Source organism: Anolis carolinensis, chromosome 5 (assembly GCF_035594765.1).
Source record: "Anolis carolinensis isolate JA03-04 chromosome 5, rAnoCar3.1.pri, whole genome shotgun sequence".
NCBI classification, from domain to species: Eukaryota; Metazoa; Chordata; class Lepidosauria; order Squamata; family Dactyloidae; genus Anolis; species Anolis carolinensis.
In genome coordinates this window covers 180,582,937-180,609,823 of record NC_085845.1, presented here as the reverse complement: position 1 = coordinate 180,609,823, position 26,887 = coordinate 180,582,937, and the positions used below count along the sequence as shown (strand labels likewise).

General features: G+C 39.3%; 1 protein-coding gene across 7 annotated transcripts in view; it reads left to right on the top strand.

Annotated features, from left to right (window-relative positions):
• Positions 1-26,887, top strand: part of tbxas1 (thromboxane A synthase 1) — a 276,173-nt gene that overhangs the window by 156,645 nt on the left and 92,641 nt on the right. For all 7 annotated transcript variants that reach the window (XM_008110550.3, XM_008110549.3, XM_008110551.3 and 4 more), the window contains 2 exons: positions 3,966-4,082; positions 26,090-26,178. In XM_008110550.3, coding sequence (XP_008108757.1) covers positions 3,966-4,082; positions 26,090-26,178 — 206 coding nt within the window. The remainder of the gene's footprint in view (positions 1-3,965; positions 4,083-26,089; positions 26,179-26,887) is intronic.

Sequence of the window (26,887 nt, the reverse complement as noted above, 5' to 3'; positions counted from 1 at the left end):
GAACACACAGCAGAAGCTCCTTCTCTCAAGCACAGAGCCAAAGCTCCACCTCCATTAGTTGCTTCCAGAATTCAAGCACTTACTTTTTATGGATTTGGCTACTTTCACCTGAGTTGTCTTTGCACTCAGGCCCCTCTGGCTCTAGAATAATATGCAACTGTTTTGAATCTCTTTGACCCAGTAAAATATGAGTAAAATATGATATTGTAGTCCCTTTAGGCTGTTGATGTACATGACAGCTTTTCAGCCAAAACATGTATTTTCATACCAGCTGGCATGTGTTTGTTTTCCTTCAGGAATCTGTTTTGGGAGAAACAGATATGTGTAACTGTTCTAAAGTGACATTTATGTGCATCTTTTGATAAATAGAAGCATGTCAATCAAAAATACTACTAGTCCTAGAGGCAATCCTAACACTGTTGCTTATGTCATTGGCTTTGTTTATTAGAAAGCATGTAAACACATTTATGGACTGGACTTTTTTTTTGTTTAGCTTAGATTCATATCCACAGATTCAACTTAAGAGGAAGCTTATGATAATAATTCAGCGAGAGGGTCAAGATTCCCTGGCATCCACGTGGTTTGATATCCAGCTCCTTGCTATGATTTGCTGAATACAAAACCATACTCTAGCCTTGCTGAAATGAAACCAAGGTCAAGTTTGTCAGATTCCTTGCCAACTGCTTCTCTCAAAGGGCAGATTGTTGGCCAGTATTGATCCAGGTGGGTGTAAGGAAGGAGCAAACAATCTTATCCTTTAAGGAGTATACAAAAAGTCAGTTCTGAAGGGATTCCTCATATTTTCTAAAGGTTATCCTCAAAACACCTAAACTCAGTTAAAGAGTGAGTGGGGCTCAGATTAGATGTTAAAGATGTATGCCCACATTATGCCTTTAAGCCTCCCACGGGCATCTGAAACAAATCATGTTGTTCTTATATCCACAGAACTAGTGAAACAAAACAATGGGATGTTTTTGGTTCTGTAACTACAGGCACATGCTTTATTGCATTCAGTGCCACTTTAATGAGTGAATATGTGGATGTGGCACCCAATAATACCTCATCTCTTGTCTTTCTTTTTTGTAAAAGGAAAAAAAAATAATTGTGTAAGAAGAAAGTCAACAGCAGTAGCAGAGCTTGGGAAAGTTGCTTTTTTAAAAATTATGGCACCCAGAATTCCTTAGCTAGCAAAACAATTGGCATAGTACCAGAACAGTAAGATTGTAGATGTTATGGTCTTTCCATGTTAAAGAGGAGTTGCTTTTTTTTCCATGTCAGGAGCGACTTGAGAAACTGCAAGTCGCTTCTTATGTGAGAGAATTGGCTGTCTGCAAAGATGTTGCCCAGGGGACGCCCAGATGTTTTGATGTTTTACTATCTTTGTGGGAGTCCCTGCATGGGGAGCTGGAGCTGACAGAGGGAGCTCATCTATGCTCTCCCTAGATTCAAACCAGCAACCTTCAGGTCTGCAACCCAACCTTCAAGTCAGCAGTCCTGCTGGCAGAAAGGTTTAACCCATTGTGCTACCAGGAGCTCCAGAGGAGTTGCTGATCTATATCTCACTCCATCATCTTCCCATTACATCCAGTAGAAGAAAAATATGGAAAGTGAAGTCATTAGATATGGCATGCTTCCAAGGGCATCTTCTGGAATAGAGCTGGTGGGGTATGGGTTGATGAAGTAGATAAGTTTGCTGAATAGAGTGATACTGTGGGTTTTATTTTGGGTAGCTGAAGAGAGGAAATAAAGTTCAGCACTTTGGATAGTTATTTTAAAGTTTGAACCAATAGCCACTGCTATTGGTTCAATATATACTTCATCAGCCCCTGGTTTGAAATTTAACTTGCAGGCTCTTTTCTTTCTGTAGTACTACTGTATCATAAAGATACCTTTCTATGTGATAAATAAATGATTGCAGTACAACTCTCATGCCCACAGGGATTATGTTCTGTGACTTTGCATGATTATGTGAAATCATGGGTGTAAAGATGTCATGATCATTGTGTTTTATTCATGATTGCTATGTTTAGGTTGACTGTTTAAGGTTATATATTTCAGCTATTCTTATACAGAAGTTGGGAGCCTCTAAGGCATGGCCAGGAAAAGGGGCGTGGCTTCACCTTGCTGGTGGAAGCCTTAGAATTCAAATTTAGCAGTTGGAATTGGGCAGTTGGAGTTTGTCGGTTGACCAGAGCAGTTGGTTCTGTTCAGTGGGAAAGGAGTGAGATCGAGAGAAGAGATTGTGGGAGGAAGTTGAGCAGCTAGAGAGTTTTAGCGGAGAAGGGCTAAAATTAAAGTTGCTGAGCTCTTAGTAGGGATAACTAAAGAGCTGAGGCTACATCCCTAAGTCAAGGAAGACTAGGGTTAACCAGTTAAACTCCCCAGTCCAAGTTTGATCGGGTACAGATCAACTAAGTTCAAGAGGGACAGTATTCCTAACTGAAAGAAACAAGTCATATAAAGCTGATACCATACTAAGCTCAATGAAACTATTGAGAAATCTTGCAACACTTAATGTACAGAAGTAACATCGTTCACCTCAAGATATAACATTCTTGCGACTATCAAGCTTTGTGCCATAAATAAACAAGTTACTGTTTCTTCAAATGTTGCTTATTATTTGAGCAAAGCATCTTTCAAAGGTGGTGGCAGCGACAACATTGGAAAGTGGGATACATAGAGGTAGAAGTTGAATCCCTCGCAATTGGGTGGCAGCGGTGGGATCCAAAAGGATTCCATCCCTGTCATCATACTTCTTTACATTTGGTGGCAGCGGTGGGATCCAAAAAGATTCCATCCCTGTCATCATACTTCTTTACAATGGGTAATAACGGACCCTATTGAATACCATGGTTGGGGGGTCATAGAAAAAACACTCAAGTAGTGAAAACTGATAGTTATGTCACCCAACCAGATAAATAGTACGGTGGTATCAGCAAGTATTATAATTTTAAAAATGTAAAACTTTCTATTTTATAGTAAAAAATTAAGGAGACACCCCCTTTACCCAAACATCCCAGAAACTCATTGAGGGCTTCACATGCTCAGTAGCAACTAAAAGTAACATGTCATTTGTAGAACAAAAACATAAACCTTATTTTTGCAATAATCATCATCGTCATCCTCATCAACAACAACAGCAACAGTAGAATTTGTGGTAGCATTTAATTCATTTATATCCTGCCTTTTCTACCAATATTGAAGGCAGCTAGCAATATATGTAAACAGTAAAAGTTAAAATCAATGAACAATATATAAAAGTAAAAGTCTAATTTTAAAATATAAACATGTTAGAAATTAAAATATAAAACATACATGTTAAAATGCACAACATTTTAATATCGGCACCATTAGACGCAGAAGAGCAATGGTGAAGGAGATGAAAATAGGTGTAAACCAGGCATGGGCAAACTTCAGTTCTCCAGGTGTTTTGGACTTCAACTCCCAGAAATCCCAACCAGCTTACTGGCTGTTAGGAATTGTGGGAGTTCCTGAAGGACTGAGGTTTGCCCATGCCTGGTGTAGACTGAAAAACATGTATTTATGGGTGTTCCTTCATACATGCTTAGGAATAGTTACAACAGGTTGTGGAAACCAAAAATTTATGCTAAACAGAACAGGTGGGTTTTGAGGAAAAATCTGATGTCAAAGAGGAGTCACTGAACATTCAAGAGGTAACAGACTTTCCCTAGATTACATTTGACTTGAATGATCTAACATAGCATCTACTTTAATAATTAGCAGCCACTTTCATTGGGTTAAAAATTTTCACTTACAGCATTTGAAACAGTGTTGAATATTGTGCTACACATTGAAGGGCAGGTACCCTCCAAGAGCATGAGTTTCTGACTATTATCATAATATCTTTTAATAATTTAACCATTGTTGACATTGCCGGCTTTTCTAAAAGTTTTACTTAAAGTGGTGGAGTTTGTTAATGGTTTTCTGCCTTTGTCTCCAATTAGACGGTGGACTTGGCTTCCAAACCACTTGCGGACAGCATTCTTATCCTGCGGGATGAAAGATGGAAAGGCGTCCGAGGTGTTTTGACCCCAGCCTTCAGTACTGCTAGGATAAAAGAGGTAAGCCGCAAGAAGCAGGAGTTGCAATGCCATGTACAAGAAGCTTTCTCTCTTTGCTACGTAGATTCTTCCCCCAAGTGTGCCATGTTTAAATGTCTGTGTAATGAATGACTGTCAGTCATCCCTTGTCAAACAGTTAATGCCTTACTGGTTTGTCTATGTAAAGTCATTGCTCCTTTGGGGAGAATTTTTTTCAGTATATCAATCTGTTTAGCAGAGTGTGAGCTTTCTGTTACCAGTGCTATTGCTAAAGGCATTCATTCGATCACATTTGATCTTGCAAACTAAGCAGGGTCTGCCCTGGTTAGTGCTTGAAAGGCAGACCTCCAATGAATATCAGGTGTTGTAAGAGGGAACTGACAAAACTGCTTCTGAAAACCCAATGAAATTCATGGGAATGACAGGTGACTTGAAGTCACATACATACACATGCCATCCCATTTAAATACTAACCAGGTCTGACCCTGCTTAGCTTCCAAGATAAAATGGGACCTAAGGTTATTAGATTGTTTGGTCAGCTGATTATTCCAGAAATAAGTTCTGTATGATAAAACATTTTTCACAGTGAGAGCAGCAATGTTTGGTCAGCATTCCTGCTTTGGTTTTAAGCACACATTCTGTCTCGATTCACTTTTTGTCTGTTGTCAGAAATCCATGTCATAATGCCATGCTGAAATCATATTTTTTCCAAACACTGAAAAACTGTGGGTTTTTCCCCCCTCAGTGACTTAACAATTTCTCAAAAAATTAAAGATCTAGTATGACATATTCAGAATGACTATACTTCTTCAAGATCTCAGGCACAAAGAAGTTTTTTCTATCAGCTGCTATATTATACGTTTAATAGGAGATTCCAGATTGACTATTGAAGCAAAGATCTTATGCACCTAAAGCTTATGTACTACAACTGAGCTGTGGTCTTTCCTATAAACTGCTGGCATTGATCCTTGTAAAGCTACTCTACTGTTAAACTTTAAAGACATTTATTTAAAAAATGCTGTATGAATCTCAAGGATGTAAATAAACAAGTTTGCCGACTGTTTACACAGTCAGCATCACTTCCTTGTTACTTCTGACAGAGCTATCCAGAAAAAGAACAAAAATCTGACAATGCATAGATACATTTGCATATTTGTGTGTGTGTGTGTGTGTGTTTGCGCACGTGTGTATATATATGTACACACACACACACACACACACACACACACACACATACATATTCTGTAGGAGTCAGTGAGTGAAATTATTAAGTGTGGGGTGCCAGGGATAGTGTAACCTGGGATGCTTTGTGTGTGTTTGTGTGTGCAATTTTGTTACACATAATTGTTGCAACATAACCAGGAAATCCCCAAACTGTACATTTTTTTTACTTCTTTTGTAAACAAAACCTTAGGAAGGCAGCTCTCCCCAACCTCTGCCATATGGGACATAATAATACTAATACTAAGATACAGAGTTAAAATGCAAGTTAAAATACAGATTTAAATTCACAACTTTTGACTAAGTAGGCCTGCTGGAAGAGATGGGTCTTCAATTGTGTCTTAAATTCAAACAGATGATTGAGCTGTCAAATCTCTTCCAGGAGGTCATTCTACAGTGGTGGGTGGCCAATAACAGGTTTTCTGAGTGACAGTTGCCAGTTGGGTTCTGGCTGGTTGGAGTAACCGCCCCCCAGAGGACCTCAGTGTGTAGGGTGGATTGTATAGGAGAAGATGATCCTGTAGATCAGAGTTTCTCAAACTTTGGTTTTCCAGATGTTTTGGACTTATTTATTTATTTACATCATTTATATTCCGCCCTTCTCACCCCGAAGGGGACTCAGGGCGGATCACATTACACATATTAGGCAAACATTCAATGCCTTTTAACACAGGACAAAGACAAACAAACATAGCTCCGAGCGGGCCTCGAACTTATGACCTCCTGGTCAGTGACTCATTGCTCTCCCGTCTGCGCCACAGCCCCGGACTTCAACTTCCACAGTTCCTAACAGCTGATAAGTTGGTTGGGATTTCTGGGAGCTGAAGTCCAAAATACCTGGATGAACAGAGTTTGAGAAACACTGCTATAGATAACCTGGACTGAAACCATGTAGGGCTTTAAAGGTCAAAACCAACACTTTGTGCTTTTGCCGAGAAACTAATTGGCAGCCAGTGGGGTGACTTTAGTATAAAAGGTAAAGGTTTCCCCTGATGTTAAGTCTAGTCATGTCTGACTCTGGGGGTTGGTGCTCATCTCCATTTCTAAGCTAAAGAGCCGGCATTGTCCATAGACACCTCCAAGGTCATATGGCCGACATGACTGCATGGAGCGCCATTACTTTCCCGCCAGAGCGGTACCTATTGATCTACTCACATTGTCATGTTTCTGAACTGCTAGGTTGGCAGAAGCTGGAGCTAACAGCAGCTGCTCCCGCCGCTCCCGGGGTTTGAACCTGTGACCTTTAGGTCTGCAAGTTTAGCAGCTCAGTGCTTTAACACACTTCGCCACCGGGACTCCGACTTTAGTATAGATGTAATATATTTACTACTGGGTGTTCTTGTGACCAATCTGCCTGCTGAGTTCTGAACTAACTGGAGTTTTTGAACTTGCTACAGAGGTAGCCAGATGTAAAGTGCACTGCAGAAGTTCAATCTTGAGGTTATCAGTGCATGCACTACCATCTTTAGGTCCTCAAAATCTATGAAGGGGTTTAGCTGACATATCAGCCGAAGCTAATAATATGCACTCCTGACCATTGGGCTGACATTTGGAGAGATGGATCTAGGAGTACTCCAAAGCTGTGAATACAATCTTTCAGGAGGAATGTAACCCCATCCAAAACTGGTTGACACACCTCCATCTCCGGATTTGTCTGGATTCAGTTTCAATTTGTTTTTCTCCATCCAGCCCAGGCATTCACTCAGAAGAGACATGCTATACTCAGAGCTGTTTTTGAAGACATGGAGAAATATATTTTGGTGTCATCAGTATATGGATAACACCCTGCCCCATACTTCTGAATGATCTCTCCTAGTGGTCATGTAAATGTAAAAACCATTGGGGATAGAATGGCACCTTTTGAGGTGCCATATAGCAGCTCCTTTTCTGAGGAATAGGTATGCTCAACCTCCACTATCTGGAACCTGCCTGACAGGTACTACTGGAACCACTAAGCACGGTGCCTCTGATTCCCAGCCTTTCCAGCCATTCCAAAAGGATTCCATGGTCAATGGTATGGAAGGCTGCTGAGAGGTCTAGAAGCACCAACAGGGACACACTCCCCCGTTGGTGTTGAGATGGAGATTTATTTATTTGTTTACTTTATTTTTACCCCGCTCTATCTCACCCCAAGGGGAACTCAGAGCAGCTTCCAATTTTGGCAAACATTCAATGCCACAAATATAGAAAGATTGACAAAACATACACAATTAACCATTAAAATCAATTAAATATATAAAAGACAAAATAAAACCAATTAAAACATGTAAAGCATATAAACCATAGCACCAATCCCAAAATCGTTGTCCAGGTTTCTTCTTATAACAATCCACAGATCGTCCAATAAGGCGACCATAACAGTCTCAACTCCGTAATGTGCTCTGAAGCCAGTTTGAAATGGGTCAAGGAAGTGGTCATCCAAGGCTGCCTAGAATTGGAGGGCAGTTGCCTTCTCAATAATCTTTCCCAAAAAATGAAGGTTAGACATCGGTCTGTAGTTACTAAGGTACAGGGGTTGACATGTGTGAAGTCCAAACTTTTGAATGCAGTGTCCAGATGCTGTTGTTATTCTTAAGTTGGGCTTAAGTTGCTGCTTACACTCCTTTTAGAAGATATGTGTATGAACACATTTAGCAGAACAATAAAATCCCCATGATAGATTTATCTCTGAAAGAGTCATTTCTGTTGCCTGTCACAAAAGATGAAGTGCTAGCACCAGAGCTTGAAAAATATATTTTTTGTTTACTATCACTCCCAGAATCACCCACCCAACATGGCTGTTGGAAAAATAACTTTTCCAATCTTGCTGTCACATGAGGGATTCAGTCACTGAAGCATGTAGGCTGATCTTTCTCTTTCTAGCTGTGGTGAGGTTCATAATTGTCTAACCATATGATGTTAGGGCTCCATCTGATACAAAACAGTAGACATGTGCATGAAATTCATTTTAACTATTTCTTCCATGTCTTTCATGTCTTCCATTTATTTGGAAGCACGAAACAGGAAGCCCCCTCCCTACACGAAACTCAGCTCTACACAAAGGCCTGCTTTCATGTGGAGCCGAAATTTCATGCATGCATGAAAGAGAGAGTGCTTCTTCTCTTTCTCGCTTGAGAGTGTGTGTGTGGGGCGTGGAGTATGCAGGCAGGCCTGGAAAGCTTGTGCGCACCTTTCAGTGTCTGCCTGCAGCCCAGCTCCTACACAGTCACACACCCCACCACACACACATGCCCTGCCGCCTACCACACTCTCCAAGTTGAAAGGAGGGAGGGACGGTGGTTCCTTCCTGCTTGTTTGCTGAGGTCTGGATGTGGGGCTGCCTGGCCATGACTCCCATGAGTGAATGCAGGGCATTGTGGGCACAAGGGAGGAGGAGGAAGAGAAGTAGCACAGTGCCTGCCAGGCAGTCGAGCACCTCAGGAAGGGGAGCCAGTGGGTGGGAAGCCCCCTCCAAAGGGCTGATTTTCATGCCCTGAAGCAAAACCAAAAACAACCCCCCTCAATTTCAGGAGACTTTTCTAAAACAGATCGGGCCTCGCAACAAAAGCTGGAAACAAAATGGGACAAGCTTTTACCCAAATGCACGCCACTACAAAGCATTGTGCAGTTTCAATCTAGCACAGTAGTTTAGGATTAATGTCTTAAATCCAATTCTTAATCCAAATTAAAGTAAACCTATACAATAAATGGGAAGTACAAAATTACTGACCAGGTTACCACTGATTCTAATGGTCTACTCTAGTAGGGGCTAACACTTGGATTTAAGTTGCTGTTCTTGCAGTTTTGTTGACTTAATGCCTATTTCATTTAACCACATTCATGATGAGCTTCATGTAATAGGAAACATTCAGTTTTGCAACAATGGTGTTACCTTCTGGGCAGTGATGGGGTGAAATAGATTTGATTTTAATGGCTTTATTCTAATATTTTTTTGTGACTTTTTAGTTGACTTCAGTGATCTGTCTAGTAGCAGAAAAGAGGGTTAAAATGTAATAACAGATATACATACCCTGTTTCCCCTAAAATAAGACATCCCCAGAAAATAAGACCTAGTAGAGGTTTTGATGAATTGCTAAATATAAGGCCTCCCCCGAAAGTAAGACCTAGCAAAGTTTTTGTTTGGAAGCATGCTCATCGAACAGAACACCAGAGCATGCTGGATCGATAAATATGCGTACCATAGATGGTTGTACATGGAAATAATGGTAGTAACAAGAATTCTTTATAAGATTCACAGTTTGGTTGGTTATGCTGGTTTGTGATGACAATTACTGTACAGTATATAATAAATTTTCATTTTTTTGTTCAACAATAAATGTGAATTTTTCTTCATGGAAAAATAAGACATCCCCTGAAAATAAGACCTAGAGCATCTTTAGGAGCAAAAATTAATATAAGACACTGTCTTATTTTCGGGGAAACACGGTATCTACTTGGAATCGCCATTAAGTCAACAAGCAATTTCAAATAACCATATATACTTTTTGCTTTTTTCATTAAACTGCCCTTGACACTTGACAGCTGCAGACAGAAATACCTTCATTCTTTTCCTAACAGATTATGGTGGAATTGATCTCTCCTAGTTGTGGTGAGAAAGAAAAGACTAACGTTATTGTGTATGTGTACATGGCCATTTATTCCTCTTCTCTATTTTAATAGCAGTATGTCGTGGGCATATAATAGAGTTGTGAGACAAATTCTTCATGCTGGGCAGGAGTTGTCTCAGCACTGACCCGCTCTTGATTTCTGTGTACATTTTTCAAACAGTGGGGGACTCATTTTTTGCTGTGACAAACTTCCATCCCATTGATGCTCTGGCTCTTAATGAAAAACCCGGGGTGACGTCTCGGTTGGTTAAAATTAATTTCAGAAGGAGAAACTAGTCCTTCTTTCTGTGCTTTAAAAATAATTCTGTGCTTAGAAAATCAACTAGATTCCTCTCTCCAGTTCTTGTTGTTTGGTTATAAAAAAATTTCCACTGGGCAGCGGAAACCCTGTGTAGCTTGGACGTGCTGCTGTCGAAATCCACAGTAGCATCTAAATGTGTCTGGCTCCTTTAGCTCTATAGACAGCTGTTGCTTAGCAACACCAGCTGTCACCTCCTTATTATGGAAAATTCTAATTGGCCATAAGCCCAGCAAGGACCGCTGATTAATCAGAACCGACAATGCCATTGGTTATGCAGCTAGACAAGAGACTCTGTCCTAGGCGTGATAGCAAATTTCATAAAACCTGAGGATTTTAAGAGAGGGGGAAATGCAATACATTCAAATGCTTGTTCGGTAATTGGGGTGTTTTAGGGGAAGGGAGATAAAGTAGGAGAGAGTTTTGCATTGCTTTGGCAGAAATTAATCTTCCTTACCATGGGTCATCTGCACAGGGCAAATCCTTGCCTTCAGGTTTTTCCTCCGGTTCAATCTAACAAAAGATAAAGCCCCCTGGTATGTATTGAGCAGCCCCTGCTGGCATGAGCCAGACATATTTCAGTGACACAAATGGCTCCTGGACCTTGTGCTTTGCAGGGATGGATGTCTGTGTTTATTGTGTTAATTATTTAAGGGGGAAAGAGAATGCACCCTGTTGTGTCTGACCCTGCGCAGCAGCGAGGAAGCAGCACCAACCGCTTGGGAGGAGAGAGAAGCAACGGTGGCAAACTGTTGCTTACCACTTTGAAAAAGACAACTATGGAAAAAAATTCTTGGCATCTAAATAACAAACATATTCATTACGATGCTAGCTTTTGTGGATTGAAAATACGCTTTATCAGATGCAACACAAAAACTTTGGCAGAAATATATTTATGCATCATGAAGCAGCTCTTTGTTGTTTTTGCTGTGACAGGCCAACATAGTTACCTTTCTGGAAGTTGCATAATTCTAGTTATAGTAACAATTCAATCCGTAGCTCCCTGTTTAAATGTATAAAGCAGAAAGAAGAGAAGCAGTTCCTGACGTTGCTGGTATTGGGTTTAGATTCATTAGACCCTTCTGAACTTATGCAAAATTTTCCATTATTGGTTGTAACAAACTAACACAATAAAGCGTGTGTATGTATGTGTGTGTGTGCATGTGTGTGTGTATATATATATATATATACTAGCTTTGCCAGGCCACGCATTGCTGTGGCGAAGTATGGTGGTATGGGAAATAAAGTATTGAGGAATTGGTGGTAGTTAAGGTAAAGGGTAAAGGTTTTCTCCTGACATTAAGTCCATTATAAATGGGTAATATAGCTGTGTGGAAGGGCCTTGAGTCTACACTGCCATATAATCCAGTTAAAATCAGATAATCTGTATTTTATAGGCAGTGTGGAAGAGGCCAAAGTGAGGCCTAACTCTGCCTGTCACCTGGGCTGAGTGGGTTGCTAGGAGACCAAGTAGGCGGAGCTTAGCCTTCTAACTGGCAGCAATTGGATAAAAACAATTATTCCTCTCCCTCTAATTAGGAATTTATTTTTCTTTTCTTTTTGTTGTATGAACGTAGAGGCATGGATGAGGGATTGTGCTGCCAAGTTTAGTGTTTCTGGGATGTTTAGTTTTGTTGTTTTGTCCTAGGCCGAAATTTCATTACCCTTTTATATATATAGATGGTTAAATTAACTTTTAAGTACAGTAGAGTCTTACTTATCTAACATAAACGGGCCGGCAGAATGTTGGATAAGCAAATATGTTGGATAATAAGGAGAGATTAAGGAGAAGCCTATTAAACATCAAATTAGGTTAAGATTTTACAAATTAAGCACCAAAACATCATGTTATACAACAAATTTGACAGAAAAAGTAGTTCAATATGCAGTAATGCTACATAGTAATTACTGTATTTATGAATTTAGCACCAAAAAATCACGATATATTGAAAACATTGACTACAAAAATGTGCTGGATAATCCAGAACATTGGATAAGCGAATGTTGGATAAGTGAGACTCTACTGTATTGGATATAATTTAAAGATATGGTGATGTATCAAGAGAAACAGTTCCTGACCTTGTTGATATTAGATTTAGATTCATTAGATCCTGATCCATTAAAGTTTATGTTCTCCGTATATTTGTTCCTCTTTTGAACTGATGCAATTTTTTTCCCTTCATTGGTTGTAACAAACGAAAACAATGAAGTTTTCTTCTGGAAACGATGATATCTTTTCCCCCTTGACTTATTTTGCTATTTATTCATTTATTTCCTTTCCTTTTTGGTTACAGTAACAAGTTTTTGCTTATCTCTCTGTATTTCATGCATTATCTATATTTAGAATGTTAACAGGAAACTAGGTATCAGCAAAAGGGTTTTCCCCCCTTATAGAGCTCAAAATATGACAAGGGAGAATGGGAAGCAAAGCAGAACTAATTCACTACTCATGGGATGTGTATTTAATGTCTCCTCCTTCCTTTTTTATTCTTTGGAGAAAAGTGTTATTTTCAGAAGAGAAAGTTCCTAGAAGTAGCTTTTACAAAACATAGCAACGATCCATGCTGCAATATTAAACACTAGCAGAAACTATTCTGAAAACATTTATGCAGCATTTTTTCATTCCCTCCCCTTTTTAATTGTTAAAGCAGTTTAAAAATATTTAATTCAAGCAGTCCTTGACTTTCAACCATCCAATTTACAAACAACTCATAGTTAAGAACGGGGGATAGACAACAGAAAGTGAGAGAAATCTACCCTTAGGATGGGAAATTCACTCCTGAAAGAGCTATTATGGATTTGAATTTTCATTGTAGTTAGTTTTATAATGTTTTAGTGTTGTTGTTAGAGGAGTATTATAGATTTTATATGTATTGATTTTATGTGTTTGAATGTGTTAACCGCTCTGAGTCCCTCAATGAGGGGGAAGAGGGCGGGGATATAAAACAAACAAACAAACAAATAATAATTATGGGGAAAAGGTGTCTCCACTGAAGCTTTTTCACCAGTTTTCGTTTCCACAACAAACCACATTTTTCAAAATCCAATCATCACGGGGACAGAAAGTGAGGTGAAGTCTTCTGACTAGGGGCACAGACAGAAAAACAAATATCACAGGGGCACTGACCCTTCCCTATGCTATCCAAAGCAGGTGTATGCATATGTGTGTATATATGTGTGTGTGTGTATATATATACACACACATACATACATGCACACACATATGTGGCTGGAATTACACTTTAAAAATTTATCTGTTCTGGCTTACATACAAATTCAACTTAAGAACAAACTTACAGAACCTATCTTGGGGACTGCCTGTAATGTGAATACTTCATTTCACATGTTGTTTTTAAAGTATACAAATAGCAAGGCCATTTTCTGAGTGCTGTTCATTATGAAAATAAAAACAAAACAGAATAAGAAATGAACAGACCTTGGAAATAGTACATATTGGTTATCACGGCAAGTAGGAGTTAATTTAAAAAACCCAAACATCTGTGAATTATCATTTTAGGGAGAGAGGAATATAAGGAAATGGGAGAGAGTACAGCATGTCCCCATACCTGTGGGACCAATACTCATGGTTTCTTCTGGAACTTAAAATCAATAGGTTTTACTATTATCAAAGTTTCCTATACTACCTAGCTACCTATACTGAACAAAGGGTGATTGGCAGAAATACTGAGCAGCAATGGTTATTGATTTGATGGAAGAGTCAAGCTTTATACTATCCAGTCAGGGTGGGGAAACAAGCCAGAAGCAAGAGCAAGGAGAAAGTCCGTGTAAAGCCCCAAAAGTAAGAATATGGGAACACAATCTCAAGAAGGCCATGTTGCTATGGAAAGCTTCATTTGGAACAGGAAGACCTTTAATTTCTACCAAAAAGGTACAAGGATGGTGGCCTTAACTGAAGAAAGTCAGCTCTTCAGGATAAGAAGTCACTTTCAGTTCAACAGTTTGGAAACTTTGGAAACAGTTTCAATGCATACTTTGCAAAATTTGCAAATGGTTGTTTTCCATAGAGTTAATATTTCAATACAAAAATATTCTTTACTGGTGCTGTAATTAGGGATTTATTCTGAGCAAAATTCTCACAAGGATGATTTGCATAGAAAACAACATTTCCTGCACTGTTTCCTGAGTACTGTTTTCCATGCCAAAGAGCCACGTGTGAATTTTGCATAGAATAAGTTCTAAATTGCAAATAGTTTTGAAAACTGTGGGTTTTAAAGACTTTCTTGCAGCAGGAAGACAATTGATAGAGAATTACTTATTGATTCGAGAAGAATTACGTCCCCTACCTTAACATTTCTACATGCTGCAAAAGAATATGCATGGTTGTCTTGCCCCAGTATATTCTCTAACTTGGTCTCCTTGTCTGTGAAATGGCACAGAGATGTTAGTTTCCTTCACAAATCCATTCTCCTACCTTATAAATACTTGGCTTTTTAAAATTTCCTATGTATAGATGTTATACAGTAATCATGCTGCACTGCATTTTGGTGCATTCTGAATTACCTCGTTTCACCATTTCATGTTGCCTCAATACGAATCGCAGTGGAGACATGATTAAATGTTACAACTCCATTTCAAGCATATTAATAGCTAGCAGAGTTTTGAGTTCTGTACTAAAAATCCTCCAAATCTGTTAGCCAAATGCACCGTAATTCAGTTTGCACTACCCTCTTTCCAATCGCTCCAGCTGCTTTCGGAAATCATAAACTTTACTCAACTCGATCATTGCTATGAATTTTTGGAACAGTCTCATATCTGTGCAATGACTTTGACCTAAATATTAAAAGTATTTAAGGAGGGGAGTTATTTCTTAAGCATCACTTTCTAGATGTCTCCTAGTGATAAGGTCCAAAACAATCAGTTTCAAAATTCCACTTTTTCCACTCATTTCCTTCCTCTCACTTTACTTCTTGTGAGTGGAATGCGGGTAATAAAGCAACTTCTTCGACCCTTATGTTATGTGAGTCAGCCAGTCTTACACAAAGCTATCTTGTCATAATTGAAATCAACTGAGACCATGTTGCCAGGGGGTAAAAGCTACTGAGGACATAGGGGAGATATTCTGTTCTGAGCCTGAGGTTGGCAGGAGCCAAAGGCCCTCGTTCCCCTCACACTCTTCATAAGGGCACTAACATGCTGTTACTAGGGAAGCTACAAAACATACTTGTGGAATTTTACTTGGTTCACTGTTCTGTTAAAAACAAGTACTGGCAGAAGCTAGGCTTGGAAAGTTTCAACCAGGGAGGTTAAAGTTTGACAAGAACATGGGGAACTGAAAACAGTACATTAAAAAAAAACTGAGCAATTTTCATAACAGGAATTCATAGCCATGCAAAGCAATTCACTTTTATGGTGTTACTAGATTTTCTCATGGCTTTTAAAGTATTGAAGAGATACCATAGTATTTAATTATCTCATATGTTTATATACTGTCTTATCAACAAAATTATTTGAAGGCTGTGATACGATTTCCTCAGTACATAAACTTGCTTTCAGAACAGAAATATCCAGCATTAGGAAACAGAATTGTTATGCAGTCAGCACTTTTTATTTGTGTATTCTGCATCCATCTACAGATTGAATTTTTTAAAAGATCCAAAAATGAAACTTGATTTTGTTATTTTAAGGGATACTATTTTACTATGCCATGGTATATAATGGGACTTAAACATCCACAGATTTTGATATGGGTGGAGGGCGGGGAGCTGAAATTTAAATCTAGGTATACAGTACCAAAGGCTCAGTCTATATAAATGATATAAAAATGTAAAGAAGCAGTTAGGAGTGCAATACAGCATAAGAATTTGGATTAAAAGTCCCCCTATAGACTCAGGCAAAAGCAAACCTCTACAGCCTTTCCTAGCTTTGTATATTCTTCCTCACTTACAACTTTTGCCTTCTTGACCACAATCTGATGTTGCTTGGCCACACATGTCTTGTTTTCATCTGGAAATTTTTGGAAAGTATGAAGCTTCAGGGCCTTGTTTTAGTGTAGGAAACTTTTTCTGGCTCCTTCCCAGACAAGGTAAATTTACAGTCACTTCCAATTTCAGGAGACAAACCCATTAAAAATCATTTGGGGGGTCTATGCAGCATTTTAGAGATTTTCTTGCAGCTGCTTTGGACACTCCCATAAAATATGGCAAGCAGCCAGCCACACGGCTTACATTGTGTCAAATGTTCCTAATTATTTTGTATTGGAGGTAACAGGATCCGTTTGCTTCTTTGCAATCCATAACCTTTGTTTAAAAGTTTAAAAAAGAGGAGGAAAAGGCATTCAGTCAGATTGAACACCATCCTTTCCTTACAGTAAGAAACATGTAAGATGTTTCACATTATCCAATACCCCAACATTGTTGCAGACTTAACAAAAATAATATTGTTCCTTGTTATCCCAAAAAACATTTTATACTGATAATAGTAACAAATGACTTCTAGCATCCAAATACAAAAAAAAAAATCAAACCCGTAAAGGAAACATTTTATTTAAAAGAAACCCCTTCACGGATCTTCAAATTGATTTATTATGTCTTGAAAATGCGTGAATAGTTCTGTGAAATGTTTTATATCATCCTACCTGAAGGGAGAGTTCTTCCCCTCCAGGCCAGCCAAAAAGGAAAAAAGGTAGACATCTGTACAGAAACAGCTGGTTGTAGTCACCACAGTGTAAGTCTAAACTGTGATATTAATGTTCCTCAAACATAACAATAAACCAAAGGTATTAAATCAGAAGTGGGCAAAGGAAGGCCCATGGGTTACATGCACCCCCAACATTAGTGACCTTCCCATATTTATTTAATTTAAAAAATATTCCTGAAAAATCCCCCTTCCTACTCTAATTGCTGTACAGCTTCAAAAAGGGTGAAGGGGAGTCTCCTTGTCCTGTGTTTCAGGATTTAATAAGAGAGTTTTTGGAGCATGTGGCCCATGCAAACTTTTCTCAGCCATTTTTGTGGCACAGCAAGGATGCTTTCATACTGTTCAGTTACGGCACTCTGATTCTACTTTAGCTGCCATAGCATGGGATTTGCAGTGTAGGGAGAGATAGTCACAATTCCCTTGCTCTAGGATCTCATGAAACTACAGATCCTAAGATTTAGTATGATATAGCTATTCAAGAATAGCATTGCATTCAGGAATTGCATTCAATAATTCACTGGAGAGCATTATCAATTGCAAACAGTATCATAGTCAATACTACAAGTATCTAATCATGCACAGTTGGTTTAGGTTGGGGAAATACTATTTTCCCAACTTAAAGGCTCCTTCTTTGGAGGCTTTTAAGTAGAGGCTGGATGGCCATCTGTCGGGGGTGCTTTGAATGCGATTTTCCTGCTTCTTGGCAGGGGGTTGGACTAGATGGCCAATGAAGTCTCTTCCAACTCTATGATTCTATGATTCTAGTGCAAAATGAGCATACTTGCAAGGCTGTGGGGTTTGAAATTAAGTGAAGCAAGATTAATCTTTTTAGCGTAGCTCAGCTTTCTTGGTTGATGTTTCAAGTAAATATGGTTGGTGAACAAAGTACCTTTGAATCTGGGAATATTTTAAAGGGATCAGAAACGACAGAGTTTTAAGACTTTTTTGTGTATTCCATGATCTTTCACTGCCTCAGGATCTTACTTCATCCTGCTCACATTCACCTAAGAGAGTTAGCAAGGAGAGAAGTGTTAAGCTAATAATAATCACCTTGTGCTTCAGAACTGATATTTCCTTTCTGTAATGCATCATTTACCCCCTGAAGACTCACATGCTGGGTGAGGCAGAATCTTATATGTAGGGTATTCAACTGTGTCCCAAAGGTTTAATCAGGAATTTAGAATTTGATGGTAGATCATGGAGTTCAGCATAGGTGCTAGCTATAGGATTGGCCCAGACACCTTTCAGCTACTCCTTGCTGTGCTAGGCCAAAGAACACATATATGTGCATCTTGCCAAATGTACTGGTCTTGTTTTTCCTCACAGAAGGGAACGTCTCTATTTTCTGTTTCCAATCATATAATGGATTTATTCTGCATTGGCTGATATCTGTGAATACAGTCAACTTTCTAGTTGCTTAAAGAGTATGCTCATGATGAACCAACCATTGGCCTCACAAATATAGCCAATGTGTTGTCAAAGACTTTCATGGCCAGAATAACTGGGTTGCTGTGAGTTTTCCAGGCCATATGGCCATGTTCCAGAAGCATTCTCTCCTGATGTTTCGCCCAGGCATCCTCAGAGGTTGTAAGGTATATTGGAAACTAGACAAGGGAGGTTTATATATCTGGAACATGGCCATACAGCCCAGAAAACTCATAGCAACCCAAAATATAGTCCCTTGGTTTCCTGTGTCATTTCATTTTTCTAGGCTATTTTTCCCTACAATCTTTGATTCTGCGCTGTTTCCTACTTTTGCATCCCAGTTGATGAACAAGAAGTCCTGTTTGTGTATGATCCATTTCCTGCTGGACTCCTCCTGGAATCTTTCCGTCTCTTGTTATTCTTTCTCTATGCTTGGAGCACAAGCTTGGATTATGGCTAAACTGATAGATTTATCCTGAAGTCATTCATATTATACATTCAGACTTTGCATTATTTCCTTTGATTACTTTTATTTACTACTAACACCAACAATTTTTCTTAGATTTTTCCCCTAAATAAAACATTGCGTAATTATCGGAACTCAGATAATTCCTATTCACTTTAACCTACTCACCTCAAGTCTTGCAATGTTTATATAGTTCATTTCTTGTTGCACTTTCTCTGTCCTCCCCTGATGCATGCTTCACATTCCATGTTCTTATAATCTGTGTTGTGCAGCCAGAAAGCTCTAGTGTCTCACCAAATTGCATATCCAAAGAATTTCATAGGGAATGAAGTGGGATCATAATGGTATAGATTCAGCCCTCCATATCCATAGATTCTGTATCCATAGATTCAACCATCTATAACTTGAAAATATTTTTATATTCCCAAAAGGAAATATTGATTTTGCCATTTTATATAAGGGACACCATTTTACTATGCCTTTGTGTATAATGGGACTTAAAAATCCACAGATTTTGACATCTATTGGCGGGTTCTAGAAACAAACCTAGGGAATACCAAGAATCCCCTATAATTGTACATGCAATCCCATAATCCCATGTTGAAAGCCTCCCAAAATGAACCATGTCAGTATCCCAGCATTAATACCTTTTATTAAAAATACAGTTGCTGGATACAACTTGAATCTCATGTAGCCTAAGTGTTTTTCTGAAGGAAAAAAATGAGAGAAGGTAAGGTTATGAATGGAAAAAATGGATGGACCAAGGAAGCAAATTGAGTGGAGAAAGTTGTCAAGTAGCCAAGCAGATACTGTACAGGGAAAGGAGATAAAAGCTGACAGTGGTCGAGTAATGTGGTCCCGAATAAGAGCACTTTACTTGATGTTCCCTCAGTCTTCTCAGTGTTGCCCCCCCTTCATCTATGTTTGATGATCCAGTTCATGAATTTCCTTTTCAAAAGAGTACAAGGTACTTCCCTTGAGAAGAACTTTCTGAAGGATTCAGTCCATCATATTGGCAATATGCTTTGAGATTGGAAATTGCTTTGAGATATTCAGATGAAACGTAGTCAGGTGATTTGCCTCCAAATCTGGTGAAGTCTTTTTTGTCGATAGTGGCCATGCTGGCAGGGGGATTCTGGAGTTGTAATCTAAAAAGGAAATTCTACAAGATCTGGTTTGAAGTGATTGTCTTATAAGCATTTGCCAGCATTCTTTCAAGCTGCTTCTTGGTGAAAATAAGACATGTTTGATTGTGTTGCACAAAACTATGAGGAAAATTGTGTGACTGTTTGAGAAGAGATGAGACTACTGGAATTTTTGGAAGAGCCAGTTATCTAGAACCCTTGTCAGGTTTGATAAATAACATTGTTCCCTTTTGAGGCTGACACCATCCAAAGCCTATTGATTTTTATTTCTCCTGATCATGCTGCTGTGCTCTTGTCATCTCCTATCTATCTCTCTGTGTGTCCTAACCACTACTCGTTTGAAAACACACTAAACTAAGGTACACAGCATATCCTGCACAATCCTGAACAATTAAGGTAGACAAATGATACCATTCCTGCCAAAAAAGATTTTGGTGCAAAACACATGCTTTTGAAATCAGAGTGTATTTAATGCATTGGGTTATTAGCTTCACAGATTGTTCTCCCAACGTAGATCACTAGATTTTCAGATTTACATTGGAATTAAGTTCATATTTTAATGAATTAGTTATTTTTAGAATAATAGAATTCATTAATTTGTATGGCTTGTCTTATGGCAGGTTCAGCAAAGTTACTTGACAAAGGCAGCCAGTTGAACAGGAAACTCTAAAGAGAAAGACTGGAGGAAATGGTTTAGTTACTATGCAGGCTAATCAGTTTTATGGGAATAAAGAGAAAAGGCTCTAGAAATCAAACAAAAAGGCAGGGAAGGAACCAAGGAACCTGGAAGTGAAGCTCAACTGAAAAAGAGTGAAAGTGTTTTAAATATTTGCTTTAAACAGAGAGAAAGAAAAGAAAGATCTGGTTTAGAATAAACCCATTTTTGCATAAGCCTCAAGCAGTCTTCACAGAATGGGCCCAAAAGGCTGATGTCTCTCCCCCCCCCTTCAGTCTGTTTGTCTTTGTCACCCTGTACCATCTGCTAGATAGCAATAATTCAAAAAAAAAAAAAAGTGGGGTGAGATGGATCCCCAAGAAAGCTCTGAGGTTTCTTAAGGCACTGGGAATTATAAAGTTTTTCCAGCGAGGGGAGAGGGCAGCCAATGATTTGCTGTGCAAAATTTGTGACCCTTTGGAGCGCCTTCCTATCTTCCACTGCACAGTGACCAAACAATGTGTAGATGCAGTAGGTTAGGACACTCTCTATAGCACAGTGGTAGAAAATCACCATTAGTTTTTTATTCAGTTGGTGGTTCCTTAGGAGTCTCAAGTAGTATAGTCTCTGCAGGGCCCTCTTCACCATTGCTGCCATATGGGTGCCCCAGATGAGATCCTCCTTCACAGGGACAACTAGGAATTTAAAACCGGCCACCTACTCCACTTGGTCTTCATTTATGACCAAGGGATAAATTTCTATTCTGTTCTTCCTATATTTCACCATGAGTTCCTTGGTCTTGTTGCTGTTAAGAACCAGATTATTATCCCTACATCAGGAGAGCAGCTAACCAGTGTTCTCTTGTAGTATTAAGTTGCTCTACTAGACAATTGAGTGTTGCTTTCTTTTATATAAACCAGTGGTTCTCAACCTGTGGGTCCCCAGATGTTTTGGCCTACAACTCCCAGAAATCCCATCCAGTTTACCAACTGTTAGGATTTTTGGGAGTTGAAGGCCAAAACATATGGGGACCCACAGGTTGAGAACCACTGACATAAACAAACAACCTCCCAGAACTCAGTGTGACTTGTTACTGAGAATTTGAAGTTCTCCGTCCAGGTACAACAGAACCTGCCCTGTGGATCAGAAGTTGTAGGCTTCCATTAATCCAACCAGGACCACCGATGGTGAAATATGCTGGGAGATTTAGTTCACCAACATTTGAAGGGCTATAAGCTTCACATCCCCAAGGTGTGCAACTCTAAGATATTACTTTGGTTGGGATTTTAGTAAGCCAAAATAAAAATTTTATACATAATATTTTAAATGCCCCAAATTAAGATTGCACAGTAGTATTTTATCAGAGTAGCAGAGCATTGACAATACAGAGTGCCATAAAGAACTATTTCTGTTACACATACAAAGGAATATGAAGTGCTGAGGTGTGTGAGTGGTAGCATTATGTCTCAGTGTTTCTGACACTGAGAGACAGAAATCTTATTTGGCACATTTCAGTTAAATTCAGTCCTGCGTTAGTAGCAGCATGAAATAATTGGCAGATCAAATAATTACAATAAGCACATTGCATATGTTTCATTTTATTATATCAAAAGCAGCCAATCCAAATGTCCAGAAACTGACATCATTTCCCCACCATGGCCAGGTCATATGGCTGCTGTATGGTTTTTGGCAAAATTCAACAACTAAAATGGGAAATACACAACGGACTTTGATGATATCATTTTTGGACTATTCTCTGTGAATAACAGTATCCAGTTCAAGAATAAGATGATTCTATGAAATTTGATACCCATTGGAGGCAGGAGGAAAAATAATGTTTGCTTTCTGTCTTGGAAACAAACATAACTGCTGCTAATTCCAGGGCTGTCAAGGAACATTGTAGGATAGGCATCTGGGCCAGCCAGACATGATTGGCAAATGACTATGAAAACATTTAAAAGTATTCAATGGGAAGAAAGCCAGGGTAAAGATAACTGAAGCAAAAGAAAAATCAAAAACTTACAACATGCTATTGTGGATGACAGAGAAATTAATAGCACAGTATGTGAGGAAGTTCCTTGGTGGCGGGGGGGGGGGGGGGGGGGGGAGGGGGGGGAGAGAGAAAGGTAGTGCTAAGAGTTCCTGGAAAAGTGCCAGAGAAGGGGGAATCCATGAGGAGTGAAAGATTTGTCCATTGCCATTGTGCAAATATTCAAGAGGTGCTTAGCTAGTCTAAAAACATGTGCAATGAACAGATGGAAGAAGAGAGGGCTGCACCTGCTGCCCTTCTCCCTTGGTTGGACAAGGACATAGGCTCAACATTTGGACCACTGGGGACCTGCCATGGCTCATATCCATTCCCTAAACATACTTTCTTTGAAAGCACTCTGTCTCTGCTTGTCTCCCAAGTGATGTTTATGCCATGCCATGCCTTTGAAATTTCCTTTTATGACTGAAAAACTGAAGAGTCCAGGGAGGTTTTGGGACTCACAAAGATGTCCTAGGGGATAAAGTTGATATATTAAAACTGGTGAAAAAAACTCTGCAATGGTTGAGCAGAAGAGGGAATTCACTGTTGCCTGAGAAGCAACACCTGCTGAAATTACAAGGCCCCCTGGGTATACTCTAGAATTTGGTTGCAAGAGTCCCAATGGATACCAAAATCTGTGGATGCTCAAGTCCTATTATATAAAAAGGTGTAGAAAAATAGTGCCCCGTTATGTAAAATGGCAAAAATCGAGGTTTGCTTTGGGATATAAAAAGAAATTCAAGCTGTGGATGATTAAATCTGTAGATTCAGAATCCATGGATCTGGAAGGCCAACTGACTCTCTTCTCTTGAACCATTAATGGCTTGGTGACACTCTTCTGTTTTCAATCTGGCAACCTTAGTAAAGGGAGCACCCAGTGGTGTAATGGGTTAAACCCTTATGCCGGCAGGACTACTGACTCACAGGTTGGTGGTTCGAATCCGAGGAGAGCAGGTGAGCTCTCTCTGTTAGCTCCAGCTCCCTATGCAGGGACATGAGAGAAGTCTCCCAAAAGGATGGTAAAACATCAAAACATCTGGGCATTCCCTGGGCATTGTCCTTGCAGATGGCCAATTCTCTCACACCAGAAGTGACTTGCAGTTTCTGAAGTCGCTCCTGGCACAAGGGGGGAAAAAAAACCCTAGTAGGGAACTGTAGGTTGCTCATGGAGTTTACCATCCCTGTTTTTCCAGTGAACTTCCTCTATATCAGAGAATAAATCAATGCCTGGAAGATTGCAGCAGGGACTTCAACCATGATCATTTTCTTCACACCCCGATCCATTAGAAATGTTACTTTTTTGGACTCAGTTTTCAGAATCCCCCAGAGCATGGAGCATTCTGGGAGAAGTCATTTTCAAAGGTTGTTTTTCCAACCTTCACATTCTCTTATGTTATTATCAGATCAAAGGGCAACCTAGTGCAGATTCTGGTTTTTTATTCTGATGACACCCACAAACAGAATACGAGGCAATAATCACTCTGTTGTTTTCCATGAACTGGTAATTTAGATGCAGTTGGTCTCTACAGCTGCAGACAGCATGAAGTCATCCTGGCCTGGCTATTAATATCCTTATAATTTTTTGTTTTTGTCTTGTCACCCTTTAAAGTTACCTAAGTATAAGTGGTATTCTGGGGGTAGCAAAGACCATGTTGCTGTTGATTAAGCTGAGAGAAGCAGTGTTATCACACTTCTTTTTGGGGGCTCAAAAATAGGCAGTTCAAGAGTGACTTACTTGAGGAACATTTGGAATCTCTCTTGAAATAGTTGGAATTAGAATTGTGCAAGTGAAAAATAAAAGGCTTAAGGCAATCCATGCCAGATTCCAGATGTTATTGTTGTTGTGCTGACTTTTCCCCAAACTGGAGATTCAAGGTGGCTGACAAAAAAATAAACAAATACAGATTAAAAACACATACAGGTAGACACATGTTATGATTAAAATGCAATTAAATTTGCAAATGAAAAACATATACATTAAAAAGACAATAAATAAAGACAGTGCAGTACATTATTTTAAGAGAATACATTATGGCCCCCAGTAATTCCAAGAGACACTGCTCCTCTCTCCACATGGATACCTGAAACCGCAGGTAATAGCAAACCCTGTACAGTATTTTGATTATACTTGAGTCAGAATAGCACTGGAGGCCTAGGAAGGCCCACAACACTTCAAGTATGGATAAGTGAAACTGTGGATATTGAGTCCATGGATATGGTAGTTAATACTGTGCTCCTGTGGCTCAGTGTGTAAAAGCACTGAGCTGCTGAACTTGCAGACCAAAAGGTCCCAGGTTCAAATCCCGGGAGCGGAGTGAGCTACTGCTGTTGCTCCAGCTTATGCCAACCTAGCAGTTCGAAAACATGCCAATGTGAGTAGATCAATAGGTACCGCTCCGGCAGGAAGGTAACGGCGCTCCATGCAGTCATGCCGGCCACATGACCTTGGAGGTGTCTACGGACAATGCCGGCTGTTCGGCTTAGAAATGGAGATGAGCACCAACCCCCAGAGTCAGACATGACTGGACTTAACGTCAGGGGAAACCTTTACCTTTTTTTACTGTGCTCTGTGCCACTGCTTCTTAAACTGACAGTCCTGGCCCCAAATATGGCACCCTTATCTCAATGTTGGGGTCCCAAAAAATTTGGCAGCAGGATATTTACATGAATCTGTTGTGCAGTGTTTACAGTAGACTCTGCAGAAGACACTTCAGCTGAACTTCATAAAAAGGAAAATCAGCCTGTTTAGCAAACCTTGCAAAAGCTGATTTGTTATCAGTAAATGTATGTTTTTATACTTTTTATATACCTGTATACCTGGGGTCATGTAAAGATTTATCTGGCTAAATGGGGTCCAGAGTGGAAAGGTTTAAGAAGCCCTGCTCTATGCTACTCTTCCTAAATCTGGTATCTGCCAGATATTTTGGTCTTCAGTTCTCATCAGGCCCAGAAAAGCACACAGAAACTCAGCATTTTACATACTATTTGTTTTGCTGCATTGACAATTAATGTTGTTCAGATCCAATTAGCCTGAAATTTTAAAATGACAGTAAGTTCTTGGGGTAACTGAATGTTTAAGTTAAAATTCATTATGAAAAATAGTGCAAAGGGACAGGAAAGAAACAGAAGCAAGACAACTGATTTTTGTGCCTCTTTCATGAATAATTTGAAATGCATCCATGGACCACAGGTTAATAAATCTCTCATATCCCATAGCTGCTATACTTTGCTCATGGGGAACAGATGATGCAAAGCTGTAGATTCTCTTTGTCATAAATGACTGAGTTTCTTCTTTCAACCAAGTAAAGGAAACACCTACCACAGGAACAAGGGAGCCAGAAACACCTACCACCAAAACTAAAGGGAGTGTGTGTTGTGTTTGAAATGCAGCTTTCTTGCCTCAGGAATTGACTTTATCCACTGATCAAGGGCTCTTGAGAGCACTTACCTCCTGCAGTATGTAATTAATGTAGAGAGACGTATTGTATTTTAAAAATCATACCATATGCATGTGATCTTTTTTAGATGGCTCCGCTAATCAACCAGGCATGTGACATCCTGCTGAGCAACTTAAAGGTCTATGCAGATTCTGGCAGAGCTTTTGACATCCAAAGGTGCGTTAATAAATTAAAAATGAGAGACTTTTTATAGGTACTTGATTTTCCAAGGTATCTTAAATATGCAATTATTTTACAAATGGAGTTTTTAATTCTCTTTCTCCTTCCCCACCCCCCTCACTCACTTCTCTGTCACTTTCCCTTTTTTCTGGATTAAATTTTTAAATGTTTTTCAAGGTCACACTCCAGTTTTTATTATAGTTACTTATTTAACTGCAATGGCACAGAAAACTAATAATATTTCGGAATGTTGTCTGCTTGTGAAATAAAATGGGAGAAAAATAATAGTACGCTTAGTAGAAATGTTTGCACATCAGAATAAGTCAAAGTTTGTTATGAAAGCTGGCAAACATGTGTTCATATAGATTCCTCTCATGCAGTGCAGTTGTGGATATATTTGCTTCTGTTTTTGCTTAGCTGTGATTGAGCATTAAGGTTAATTGTAACTGATTTGTTGCAACAAGACCAGAGCATAATGTGGTTTGTCTACTTGTAGAATCATAGTCTCAGAGTTAGAAGAGACCTTGTGGGCCATCCAGTCCAACCCCCTGCCAAGAAGCAGGAAAATTGCATTCAAAGCACAAATCACATTCTTTATAATCAGTTTTACTCTGCTTCTCAGCCAAGGGCTCTCAGATCAGAGTTTGGAAACATGACTTTTCTAATGCAAATCCCAGAATCCCTGTCATCATAGCCAGAGGCCAGA